Here is a 13,485-nt window from a genome sequence, read left to right as displayed (position 1 = left end):
TAAATTATTGTGTTGGGAAGATCCGTTTCTGATTGCTGTTCCATTAAACATAATTTCAGAAATGTACTATTGGCATACACCTAGAATAATTTCCATAGGATGCAACAGTTCATACCACACTTAATTAATTTGCACATGTTCCAAATCTTCCTACTCTTAACTGGAACTGATGTCAAAAGGTGACAAACTATGATGAAAAGAAAAAGACAGTTTCAAAAAAATTCAACAATGTGATTTACCTTCAACTTTTTTAAATTTTAGGAAGAGTCTTCTCTCCCAAAGGAAAGATTTAGTTAAAATTACTGTTTATATCAAAAAACTTATTTCCCACAGCACAATTCAAAAAAATAATTGAAATAAAGTTTGTAGAACATCTAATAAGAACAATAATGGATAATTTATGGTCAATTTCTTTAATTCTTATATTTTACATGTATGACAAAAGGATAAAGTAAAAAGACTGCAATTCTGAAAAACTCTGAATTTCTGCTTTTATTGAAAAAAAGCCCATGATTCTTTGGGAGGTCATAACAAGGTTGTTTTCCAGTCAGATCATAATTTCTACAATTTCTGTAATAACCATAAATTCCAAAGGTTCCCATTCTCCCCACCCCAATTCACTTTTGGCACCTATGTGAAATGTCACTTCTGAAAAATGGGGAAAAATATGCTGAATACTAGGTTTTTATCATAGTCATCTTTTCTTGATAAAAAACTCTCTGCTGAATTTAGAATATTGATACAAAAAAGACGAATGCTATGTCATCCATAAAAATCTTTTTTTTTAACTAGATGGTTGTCTCAGAAACAAATTTATATGAGATACAGCAACCAGCTCTCAGATGTGAAGGGGCGCTGGCTTTTCTTATCCTGCTCCACTTCTTCTGATTTTAAATTCAGCATTTACTGAGCAATTGTACGAGAGGTAGCCAGGTGTGTGGCACAGCTCTGGCTTCAGGAGTTCAGAACACAGTTTTAACTCATCACGTACTTCAGAAGAACTGAGGATACACTGAAAGAAAACAAGAGAAAAGGTCCTCTCAGCCCCTGCATCAAGGGGACGGTCAGGATGGAGTGTGCTGGTTACGGGTAGAGGAGCAGGGGCAGGCCCTCACGACTGGCAACGAGAAGAGGGTTTGGCCAAGGGATTTTTTAAAAATTCTTATTAGAAAAGTATCATTTATAAAGTATATTGATCTTGTATCTTTATTTATTATAAAGTACACTGATCTTGAATCTTCCTTTGTTAAAAAGAAGCTCCTTCACAAAAATCAGGATGCTGCAGAAGAGGAACCAGCACAGACTGTGACTGGCTGATGGTTAACTCTGAAGAATGCGACTTTCATATTGAGAAGGATTTCTGAGCTTGGTATTGACCTGCTGGGCCCAACTCAAAAAAATTTTTTTTTTTTTTAGCTCTGCTTCCAGTTCACAGGGTATGGCCAAAAGGCTTCTCCAAAAAGTCTGAATTTTCCAGCATCATTAGAACCTAACGGGTGTTTCTGAGAACTGCTGTGGAGCTGACAAGAGTAGGGGGAGTCTCACCCCACTCCTTGCCTCTCAAGAGCCAATAAAATAAGACATTTTTATTTCAAAGCAGGAGATACTAATGTTATCAAACTCGGGGAAAAAAGAAGAAACAGGGACAGTCTTTTTGACTACACTTGGCTAACCCCTGCACTACATTCATGGTTAACTTTAGGGAGGAAAAGCTCAATCTCTGCAACCTCCTGACAAAGGAGCCGTCCCACGGCAGGGTCAAGGGCTTATTTCTTCTGCCAGCCAGTGATTCACAGATATTTTTCCCCATTTACAGAAGTGTGTGTGTAGAGGTTGGGGAGCGCAGGAACAGGCTGAGAGGTCAACGGAAGTCTTGTCTCAAGGAACCCGCCCTCGGTCCTTAGTGGCGACCCACTTGGTCCAGCACCTGGGCCTTCACAGTAAGCAACATCTTTCTTTAAAACTTTTCTTGTTCTTGCTGCTTTTCTTGCCATTCTTATCTTTGTTTTCTGACATCTTCTTTGTCCTGATCTCTCTCATGAGGTCAAAGAACACCTGGGGTGGGGAGGAAAAAGCCATCTCATGATGTAATGAGGCAGTATGACCAAGCAGGGTGTGTGGTTACATTTTAAAGCATCAAGCCAAATGTATTCTTAGAAACCACGCGCCATCAAAAACAAAAGGTTTAAAGCAAAGGAGAACAATTAACATTAAAAGCATTTTCTGGGTCTACAAAGGAGATCTCTCTGCTCACATCACACGACGGGTCAAGCTAAGGACAGAAGCATCACGCTGTTCTTGCATCCAGTGGCTTATTGCAGAATGATAAAAGCTGTTCTCGGGATAAGTATGATGAGGGATAAAACATTACCGGACAGAGCCACAGCAGTTTGTGAGACTTACAGACACTGGGAGTGACAACAGTCATCAAACTTCCCGGCACCTCCCAAGCACCAGGAGACGGAAGGAAGGTGCTAGTACCCACTCCGGAACAATGAACCCTAAAGGCAGGAACCTCATCACGAGCCCCAAGCAGCAGACTTGCACTCGCAGGGGTCGGGGAGAAGCAGAAAGAGCAGCCTGTCTCCTCCTCCCCACACCTGCGCCCCCACTCCCCGATGTCAGCTAAAGGGGCTTCATCAGGAGCTGATGAGACTGTTGTGAATGCTAGTGTGTTACTTAGATACGGATTGTCACTCATCACAAGGTTTTTGCCATCTGCTCCCAGCAGCCATGCCCGGGTACTGACTATACACCTCCTACAAAGAATGGTTCATGACTTCTCATGGAGAAGATGGCAAGTGTGAGACTGAGCGTAGGCATTCATTCACCTTTGGACACTTGCACAGAACAGGCTCCTGTTACTTTCCTAGGGAAAGTGATATCAAGCTTTCTGAGTGAGGGCTCCACAAGCACTCACCACCAGCTCGGGGTGCAGTGAAGGATCCCCCAAACTGGATCAGGCTAACCTAATATCCCTTCCTTCCCTTCAGTCTCTCAGGAAAGCCCACCCTCTGCTCCGCCCAATTGTGGCTGGAGTGTCAGTTGCTCAGGCTTGTCTGACTCTGTAACCCCATGGACTGCAGCCTGCCAGGCTCCTCTGTCCATGGGAATCTTCCCAACTCAGGGGTCAAACCCAGGTCTCCTGCACTGCAGGTGGATTCTTTACCAGGGAAGCCCAACAGTGACTGAGAACAGCTTCAAATATTGCTGGTTTTTCTAACAGCAAAAGGCAGAAGGGGGAAGGGTGCATGTCCAACATCCAATGGTGACCAAGCTGTTCAGTGGCCAGTCTAGGCAACAATCCCCTTTCCTGTGAACTGCTGACAAGTACGTACAATGCTGCCTGTCGGTCATCAGTTTCTGCCGGTTCCTGTTTGGCAGGTCCAGCAGGTCGGGGCAGGAAGGGGAGATGACAAGCCGCTTTGTGACAGCCCCTGCTCCCCACGTCCACAGTTCTATGCCCGGCAAGTCATCCTGATATTTTAAAAATGAAGTATGTGACCGGATTTCCTGTGTGTGATAATTCTATGGCTAGAAAACTATTTGATAAAAATGGAAAGATTTGGAAATACACAAGAAGCAACCTAAGAGCTAACAGAGAAAAAGGAGCTGCCGAAGGAACCTGCTTCACACTCCAGACACAACGAAACAGATTTATGTTGTTGGAGAGGCTTCCAGAGTGAACCCCTCCTGACACCAACATCCTAAACCTTCCAGCATCACTGGCTACAGTAGCACTTGGTATCAGATTTCTTGCTCTTTGGGAGCAAGTGAGAAGTGAGAAAGGAGCAAAGGAGAAGTGAGAAAGGAGTGGGGGGATTCATGCCATGCAGATGGAGCAGACATGTCCACCACTTGGCTGCAAAGTGCTATGTGTGGGTTTTACGGGAGCCAGGTCATGACATCAGAGCTAAGGAACACGGTGACGGCAGAGAGAGTTTCAGCTTTAGAAGCTCTGGGGTAACCACTGTGAACTTTTTTTTTAAAAAAAAAAACACATTATTGACAAACAGATCTTTGTAGACACTAACGCCTGTTGCTGTAATATGTCTGTAGTCAATAATGTGTTAAAGGGCTTCCCTTGTGGCTCAGTGGTAAAGAATCTACCCCCCAGTGCAGGAGACATGGCTTCGATCCCTGACCCGGGAAGATCCCATATGCCAAAGAGCAACTGAGCCTGTGCCCTATAGCCTGGGAACCGCAACTATTGAGCCCACACACCCTAGAGCCCATGCACTGCAATGAAGAGTAGCCCCCACTCCTCGCATCTAGAGAAAAGCCCACACAGCACTGAAGACCCAGCATGGCCAAAAAATATACAATTAATATATTTAAAAGGCCTTGCATCGCTGGAAGGTGGGTTTTCAACTGTTGGTATTTACCACTGTCAAGGTCATCCTTTCCTTAGCTACAGGTGTTTGAATGAGAAAGTATTCTGGGGCTGAGGAAGAGAGAAGAGCTCCCTAGAGAGCCAATTCCTGGGAGAAACTACGATGTAGGGACTAAGTTATAAAGACAGGACTCCTGGGCTCTGCAGGGGGACAGGAAGGTGAAAAGAACAAATTTGCCCAATTCATGAAAGTGAAAAGTGAAAGTCACTCAATCACGTCCGACTCTTTGCAACCCCATGGACTACACAGTCCATGGAATTCTCCAGGCCAGAATACTGGAGTGGGTAGCCTTTCCCTCCTCCAAGGGATCTTCCCAACCCAGGGATCGAACCCAGGGATCCTGCATTGCAGGAGGATTCTTTATCTATCAGCTGAGCCACAAGGGAAGCCCAAGAATACTGGAGTGGGTAGCCTGTCCCTTCTCCAGCAGATCTTCCCGGCCCAGGAATTGAACTGAGGTCTCCTGTATTGCAGGTGGATTCTTTACCAACTGAGCTCTCAGGGAAGCCCACCCTATCCAGCAATGACAGCAAAACCAAGAGGCCAGCTGACACAGCCGGCCCTGCCCCAGAGGATACAGGCCACAGAGTCTGCGAGGACAGGGCTGCCACAGTCACGGCCTCGCCCGCTGGGCTTCCATCTGGCCACAGGCATGCACCTGAAAAAGGCTCGGGGTGTGGAGTCTGGGGTCGGACCATCCCTGTGCTTCTCGTCGTGATGCGAGGATCCATTCCCCACCCCGCCACCCCAGCCTCCCCAGGAGTAGCAGGCGGCAGGCGGAGGCCGACCCACCTTGTCCACGTTGGCCCGTGTCTTGGCTGAGGTCTCCACGTACTGCACGCCCCACTCCTCGGCCTTGGCCCTGGCCTCCTCCACTAGCACCTGCCTCCGCTCCTCCAGGTCAGACTTGTTCCCCACGACGAGCAGTGGGATTTTATCTTCTTCAGCTTTAACGCGGAGGATCTGTTCCCTGTGGTGGTGGATCAAGAAGAAAGCAGCTAAGAAGGCTGGATTAGGAGCCCAGTTCTGCCAACCCGTGCGAGACGGCGGGCATGGCTGAGGGAGCTGCCGCTGACAGCCCATCCTGAGGAAGCACCCCTCCACCCTGCGGTTAACCGGAGTTCCTCAAGTCTGGTTTCAGTTCGCTGCACTAGTTACTCAGGCTGCTCATGACAAATGCAGGTTCCTGGGCCCGTAAGTACATGTCTGGGTAGGAGCCCAGGATTTTGCACTTCAACAGCATCCCCAATTTATGCTTCTGCAAAAATAAACAAAAAAAAGGGAAAACTTGGGACCCTCTGGGATAGAAATCAGATAAAAGAAATAACTTCATATACAAAATGCTTAATAATCACGTTGGGAGAAAAAAAGTAAGTTCTTTGTAAGAATGTAGAAAGTTCAAGTGGTAAGCTGTAAAGAGTCATGTCTGACTCTCTGTGATCCCATGGACGGTTGCTCTCCAGGCTCCTCTGTCCATGGGATTCTCCAGGCAAGAATACTGCAGTGGGTAGCCATTTCCTTCTCCAGGGGATCTTCCCAACCCAGGGATCGAACCTGGGTCTCCTGCACTGCAGGCAGATTCTTTACTGTCTGAGCCATAGGAATATAGAAGGGAACAATCTATTAACAGACCATGCAATCAGTGTAGCAAGTTACAACTGGTCATTCTTTTTACCTCAGTGAAATAGAATATTACAGAAAAGCAAAGAAATAGCAGAGAGATGCTCGAGTAGTAACAGTAAGCATGGATGTAAAACTCTTGCTTCAACTAGAATCTGCATGTGTGGGCCCCCTGCCCTTCCCCCTAGTTCTGTGAGGCAGGAACCCCACTTCAATGTGCATAATTTTTCTACTTACAAAGTGGTGGGAGAAAATGAAATACTCCAAGGCCTATGGAAAAGTACTTCAAAAACATCTTCTCTAAAGTAACTGTTACCTGTAGCACATCACACTTGACTTCTACTAAAAATAATCAGCTTTCTAAAATTATTTTTTGAAAAACCACATATTTAAAAAAAGTAAATATTCCACTTCCATTATTTTGATCCAGGGGGAACATGTCTACTTCTACAAGAGACCCCTTCAAAAACATTTTGTGGAGATCTGTATTGATTTTTATATAATATAGGGTGACATTTCATAATAATTAAAAATACTTAAAATTTTTTTCATACTGTCACTTTAAGTACCAGATATCAAATTATTTTGTTGAAGCACAGTTGACTTACAATGTTGTCTTACTTTTAGTTGTATGGCCAAGTGATTCAGCTGGATACATAATTCCTTTTCATATTCTTTTCCCTTACAGGTTATTACAAAATATAGTTAAATATAGTTCCCTGTGCTATGCAGTAGGTCCTTATTGTTTAATTTATATACAGTAGTGTGGATTCCAAACTCCTAATATATATATCCTTCCCTTTAAGAAAAATGAAAAAACAAAAAACAAGTAGATGCTTGAAAGTTGCCTCTAAGTAGTTTTGCCACATCCTGCATCTCACAGGCGTCAAAGCGCATGCTGTGTTTAGAAGTTATGTGGTCAGTATAGGTGATGAACAATAAAACTGCCTGCCTTCTGGCTCACTAGGCTTACAGAGGCGTGACTGATTACCTCATTGATAAACATATGGATCGAAAAACAGGAGCACCGAGTTCTGATGTAACAAAACGACTTCTCTAGTTTATCGATTACGTCCAAGCAAAGTTTCAAGGAAAAGATGGTATATTGATGTTTTATTTATGTTGGGGCCTTTCCACTTGGAAGAGAAATGCAGAAGTGCTGTTTTTAAACTGCTAACAGACGTGAAGCGCCCGAGTTTAACCATAAGGGCTCAGATAGCCCACATGCGTCCTGTGCACCGTGGGAACCTGGGCAGCTCTGGGGCTTTTCTTTAACTGCCCAGAGTTCAAGCCGCAAGCACTAACTTCCCCTTCCTTTTCTTTCAGGTTAGGACTTCTCCTTTCCCTTCTTTCCAAACAAAGCCTTTCTCCCAGGAGGAGGCGCCCGTGGTGGCCGAGGGACAGACATGGAGGCCCCGTTACTCTCGGAGGTGACGTCCACCATCAGCACATCCTCTCTCGGGGAGTCTCGGGGCCGACGGGACAGACATGGAGGCCCCGTTACTCTCGGAGGTGACGTCCACCATCAGCACATCCTCTCTCGGGGAGTCTCGGGGCCGACGGGACAGCAAAGACTCAAGATGGGGCAAGAGACAAGTCGGCGTGTGCGCTGCCCGTTCTGCCTCAGAAGACATCTCAGCAGGACTGTGCGGATGCAGGCCTAGTTGTGAACATGCGGGCTATTGACGGAAACCTCTGGCTATGTCAGAAAGAGCTCCAAATTAACAGGATTTCTCCCAGGGAATCCTAGCCATTTAATTGCTCATAACACACACACCCTAGTTGCTGAGAACTGTTGATATTCACCCTTGGGAGACTTGAGACCATGAAGATAAGTGAGGCGCTACCTGCCTCCATTCCCCTTGCTCCGCCAGGGTCCCCAAGGCCTCCCTCCCAGCTCACTGATGCTCCTTCCACACCTTGAGGGGGATTTTTAGCTTCCTCAGTTTCGTCTTTGGCTGATGGCCTTCATTTCTGAACAGAACTTGCTAAAGAGTGAAAAAAAAAAAAGAATCACTGTTTTCTTTTTCCCCTCTAGATTTGGTTCTTAGAATAAAGTCACCTGAGAAGCCCCTGGCCATCCAGTGGTTAGGCCTTGGCACTCTCATTGCCAAGGGCTGCATGTTCAGTCCCTGGCCAGGGAACTAAGATATCCTGCAAGCCACGCCTGGCAACCAAAACAATGAAAAGTCACCTGGACAGGTCTGCTTCCAAGGAGGGGGATGAAGAACCACAGGTGTGTAAAAGATGGCAAGGGGATGAGGCAGAGAGAGATCTTCCCTGCTAGAATCCCCGGAGCACTGAGCCTGCACACTATTTCTTTATAACAATGAATTTCATGATTTCAGATAAGTGATGGCAGTGAACTCACCACGTGCCACCCCACAGTGACGGTTCTACTTGGGAAATTCAGCCTAACAGCACTTCACTTCATCAGGACAAGGAACAGAGCGCCAAGTACACTGGCCCTGGGTCACAAGGCTGACAGGGCGGGGACCCAGACCTGGCTCCCTGTGACCTAAAGCCGGTGCTTCCCACCTCATGGGTCCCGTGTCCCCAGGGGAGCGGCACACAGTCACTCCGACCCTGGCGTCCATCTCCTGACATCGGAGGTCTCAGAAACCCAGAGCAGAACTGTTCACTTTCTAGCAAAATTATGAAAAGAGGTAAAGATCGTTAACTCTTACCAACCCCTGCCTCTCAGGATTTATATGAAAACAAAATAACGGGTTCCTGACTGTATGGAATGGCTTTGTCCTCTTTAGGGACAACAGATCCTTCAAAAAGATCATTTATATTTGGAAATTATAAACCAAGGAAGCCCAAAGAGAGTATAACAAACGATGAGCTATAATGTGCCAAGATCCATGAAGCCCCAGAAAGCTCTTTAGACAGATTTCCTCCTGATAAGAAGGCTCAACTTTGAAGGTGGATGCTTAACCCCAAACTCCTTCCAAGGCTGAGACACTACGGAAGGCACAGGGCCTGCTGGAGGCTATTTCTCGTCAAACGCACCTGAATTCGGCAGTTGCTGTGAACGACTCATGCTCGGTGATGGAGAACACGAGCAGGAAGCCCTCCCCACTCCGGAAGTAGTTGTCACGGATGGCTGCATAGTCCTCCTGTCCCGCCGTGTCCAGGATGTCTATCTGCACTTCTTCCCCATCAAGGACAACTTTCTTCCTATAACTGTCAGCCTTGGTAGGTTCGTAGTCCTCCACGAACTGAGCAAACAGACAACACGATCAGTAATTAACAAAGTTCTAAGAGAGAAGAAAAGCTGCCAAAAAAAATAAATTTCAATATATGGGCACTTTGCTTATTATCAACTGAGTACTGAGTGTGGGTAATTATCACACCATGTGTAAGGTGCTATAAAGTAAAGATAATCCCTTACGCAGTATTTCTGTTCTTTGCTCCTTTCAATTCATTTTAAAATTTTGCTTAAAAACAGTAAGCAGATATTCCCATTTTACAAATGAGGACACCAAGCAGAGAGCAGAATGCTTGGCAATATTCTTGTCAGTATACAATTATAATTAAACACTGGTGAGGGTAAGAAATGGGAGCTCTTATTTATAATCAGCAGAATTACAAAACTCATCTGAAAAGTAACTGGCACTAAGAGGCTTACATAACTTACAACAAGATAAACCCCAAATGGGTCAAGACTAAACACTAACAACAAAACAGTCAAGAGCGAGAGGAAAACACGGGTGAAATCCCTTTATTACCTTGAAGTGGGGAGGCCTTTTTAACTATGACTCAACATCCAGAAGCCATGTAAGGAAAAATTGATAAATTAGACTACATAAAAAATTGGAAAACTTCTGTATGGCACAACACACTATAAACAAAGACAAATGACAAACAGGGGAAAAGTGTTTAAAGCCATGTCACAAAGAGCTACATATTAACTAGAAACAGGGAGAGACAAAAGACCGAGCTGATGGGGGAAAGTGGCGACAGACAAATACTACACAGAAATAAATATATATGATGTAAATATATATGATGCTGAACACAGGAAAAGATGTTCATACCCGCTAATAAAATAAAAATGGTAACTACATAGAGATACCATTTTTCACCTACCAGACTGGCAAAAAATCCCCAAGTCTGACAACATACTCTGGGGAAAAGGCCTTCTTGCACACTGCTAGTGGGAGGAGACAACAACATGGTCTGTGTGGAAACAAATACGGCGACACCTAATCAAGCTAGAGAAGGTCCGTCCTCCTTCTAGAAATCTAATTTACAGACACACCTGCACAGGAACACGCAAGGTTATTCACCGTGGTACCATACATAACAACAAAAGGTTAAGAACCACCCCACTGCCCAGGCCAGGGGTCTACATAATGGAATACTATGCGGCTATCTAAAAAGAGAGAAGAAACACCCTGGGAGGACAAAGCAAATAAAAGCTGTTAAACAGGAGAACTGAAACAAAGGAATGTAAATGAATATTAAATTGGTAACGTAGCCCAGCAGAGAAAGAAATTAATTCAAGAGACTTTCAAACAGAATATCTGGATAGAATACATCCCACTCAAAGACACTAAAAACAAAAAAATTTCAAAGAAATGTTAAACTTCCCTCAGTGGTTATATTATTTAGTAATAATGATACAGAGTTATTTTCTTTATATTGCATCATTCATGAAATAAGTATTTTAATGTTGTAAGTCCAGCTATTCAGGGGATAATTTTAATGACAGCAACGCACTATTAAAACTGACTTCATGCTGGCATAATTGGACATCCACGTGTGAAAAGATGAACTTGGACCCTTACGTCACGTCACATACAAAAATTAACTTAAAATGGAGCAGAGACTTAAATGCAAGGGCTGAAACTATAAACTCTCAGAAGAAAACATAAGGTGAAAATCTTCATAACCTTGAATTTAGCAATGCCTTCTTAGATATGACACCAAAAGCACAAGCAGCAAAAGGGAAAATAGATAAACTGGGCTTTATCAAAATTTTTAGATTTTGTGCTTTGAAAGACACCAACAAAGTCAAAATACAACCCACAGAATGGCAGAAAATATCTGTAAAAGACTGTATCTAATAAGGAACTAGTATCCAGAATATATAAATAACTCTTAAAACTCAATAAGAAAACAATTTTGAAGTTAAATACCGATTTTAAAATGGGCAAAGGAAGAAAAAACCAAATGAAATGAAAAAAAAAAAAGAGACAAAGGATCTGAACAGACATTATCCAAAAAAGATATACAAATGGCCAAAAAGCACATGAAAAGATGCTCAACCTGACTAGTCATTAGGAAAATGCAAATTAAAACCATGAGCTACTACTTCATACCCACTAAGATGCTACAAATAAAAGATGGACAGTAACAAGCACTGGTGAGAACATGGAGAAACGATAACCCTCATAAATTGTAAAATGGTGTGGCTGCCGTAGAGAACAGTTTTGCAGTTCCCAAAAAGGTAAACAGAGTTACCATATAATCCAGCAAATTTCACACCGAGGTACACAACCAAGAGAATGTGAGGGGTCTACACAAAAACCTGTAGGTTAATATTCACAGCAGCATTACCCATAATAGCCAAAGGCAGAAATAACCAAATATCAACTGACAAATGAATATACAAAATATGGCATATCCAGACAATGGAATATTATTCAGTCATAAAAAGTAAGGAAATGCTGATTCATGCTGCAACCTGGATGAACCCTGACAAATTTTGGTAGGTAAAAGAAGTCAGATACAAAAGATCATATATGAATCGATTTACATGAAACGTGTAGAACAGACAAGTCTGTGGAGACAGAAAGCAGATTCCTGGTGGCCGGGGCTGGGGGAGGGGGTGGAGAGTGACTGCCACTCGGAATGACGTTTCTTTTGGGGGAATGGGAACTTTTCTGGAATTACATAAGTGGTGCTGGTTGCACAGTTTTGTAAATATATTAAAAAAAAACACTGAATTGTACACATAAAAGGGTCAATTTATGGTATGTGAATTATACTGCAATTTTTTTTTAAAGAAATGAAGCACTGATACAGCTGTAACACTGGATGGACTTCCGAAACGTGACGCTCAGTCACATACTAATTCCATGTATGTAGAAGGTCCTCAACAGCACAGCCATAGAAACAGAAAGCAGCCGCCAGGCTCGGGGTGGGCGGCGATGATGAGGAATGGCTGCTGCTGCGCGGGGGCGCTCTTCGAGGTGAAAACTATGCTCCACAATGACATCACGGTGATGGCTGCACACCCGTGTGAATACCCTAGAAATCACTCAGTGGTCCAGTTTAAAGGGTGAGTTTCATGGTACATGAATTCTTCATAGAGCTATAATTTTTTAAAAATGTAAAAGTTGCATTGAGGGACTTCCCTGGTGGTCCAGCAGTGAAGAACCCTCCTGCCAGCACAGAGGACACGGGTTCGATCCCCGGTCCAGGAAGACCCTACATGCTGCAGAGACTCCGAGCCCACGGCCAGCCTCACAGGCCCTTCGTCCCGAGCCGCCGCTCAGCCAACTGCCAGCCACTGCCGAAGTCTCAAAGCAGCTGCCACCAAAACCGCCCCACTGCCAACCTCACTTTATCAGCCAAGCAGATAACTAAAATCTTCAGGCACATTAGGCCGAGGATCAAGAAGGCAGCTCAGTCATAAGGAACCCGGAGTCCAGGGCCCTCAGTCCCCCAGGTGGTAAAGGAGCCTCCCCGTGCTGAGCTGTCTCTGGCCAGGCCTCCTGACAGCAGCGTGGCTGACCGTTCCTGCTAGATGACTCCCCGGGTGGGGTCTCCCGAGCGTGTTTGGTAGGGGTCCCGCCCTCTACCCAGTGCGTGCAAACAGCTCCAGACACCGCCCATTATTCGGGGTGGGAGGGGGCACAGAATCCCCTCCTTCATCTCTGTTAGTAGCTGCTCCTCTAACCCCTTCTCCTTAGGGAATCTTAATTCCTCTCCTCACCATCTCTTCTTCCCTAGCCTCTGTTACAGGAGAAAAATAAGGAGTCAAATTACAAGATAAGGAAGCAAATTACATTTTTGAGCAAAAACAAAGACTTCCATAGCAGATCCTGAGACTTGACTCTCTCATGCAAAAATGTTGTGGGTAAATTAAAGAGATTCTGCTAGATTTCCCCACTTTGGCCTCTAGTATATAATAAATAAAAGCAAGTGTCAGAAACAAAAGTATACAAATGCTGGAGAGGGTGTGGAGAAGAGAGAACCCTCCTACACTGTTGGTGGGGGGAATGTAAACTGGTGCAACCACTATGGGGAACACTATGGAGGTTTTTCTGGAAACTAAAAATAGAACTACCATATGATCAGGCAGCCCCACTCCTGGGCATGTATCCAGACACGATGATGCTTCAAAACGATATATGCACCTCTTTGTTCACAGCGGCAGTATTTACAATAGCCAAGACATGGACGCAATCTCAATGTGCATCAACGGGTGAACGGGTAAAGAAGATGCGCTACACAT

At 44.5% G+C, this 13,485-nt stretch overlaps 1 protein-coding gene across 4 annotated transcripts in view; it reads right to left on the bottom strand.

Moving 5' to 3' along the window:
* Window positions 1-466: 466 nt before the first annotated feature.
* RALB (RAS like proto-oncogene B) overlaps window positions 467-13,485 on the bottom strand; it is a 69,854-nt gene continuing 56,835 nt past the window's right edge. For all 4 annotated transcript variants that reach the window (XM_043894928.1, XM_043894926.1, XM_043894925.1 and 1 more), the window contains 3 exons: window positions 9,030-9,238; window positions 5,187-5,364; window positions 467-2,055 (listed from right to left, as the gene is read on the bottom strand). In XM_043894928.1, the coding sequence (XP_043750863.1) occupies window positions 1,936-2,055; window positions 5,187-5,364; window positions 9,030-9,238 (507 nt within the window). In that variant the 3' untranslated portion in view covers window positions 467-1,935. The remainder of the gene's footprint in view (window positions 2,056-5,186; window positions 5,365-9,029; window positions 9,239-13,485) is intronic.

Source organism: Cervus elaphus, chromosome 33 (assembly GCF_910594005.1).
Source record: "Cervus elaphus chromosome 33, mCerEla1.1, whole genome shotgun sequence".
Lineage (NCBI taxonomy): Eukaryota > Metazoa > Chordata > Mammalia > Artiodactyla > Cervidae > Cervus > Cervus elaphus.
Note: the sequence above shows the minus strand (reverse complement) of the source record. Positions and strands in the feature narration are given on the sequence as shown.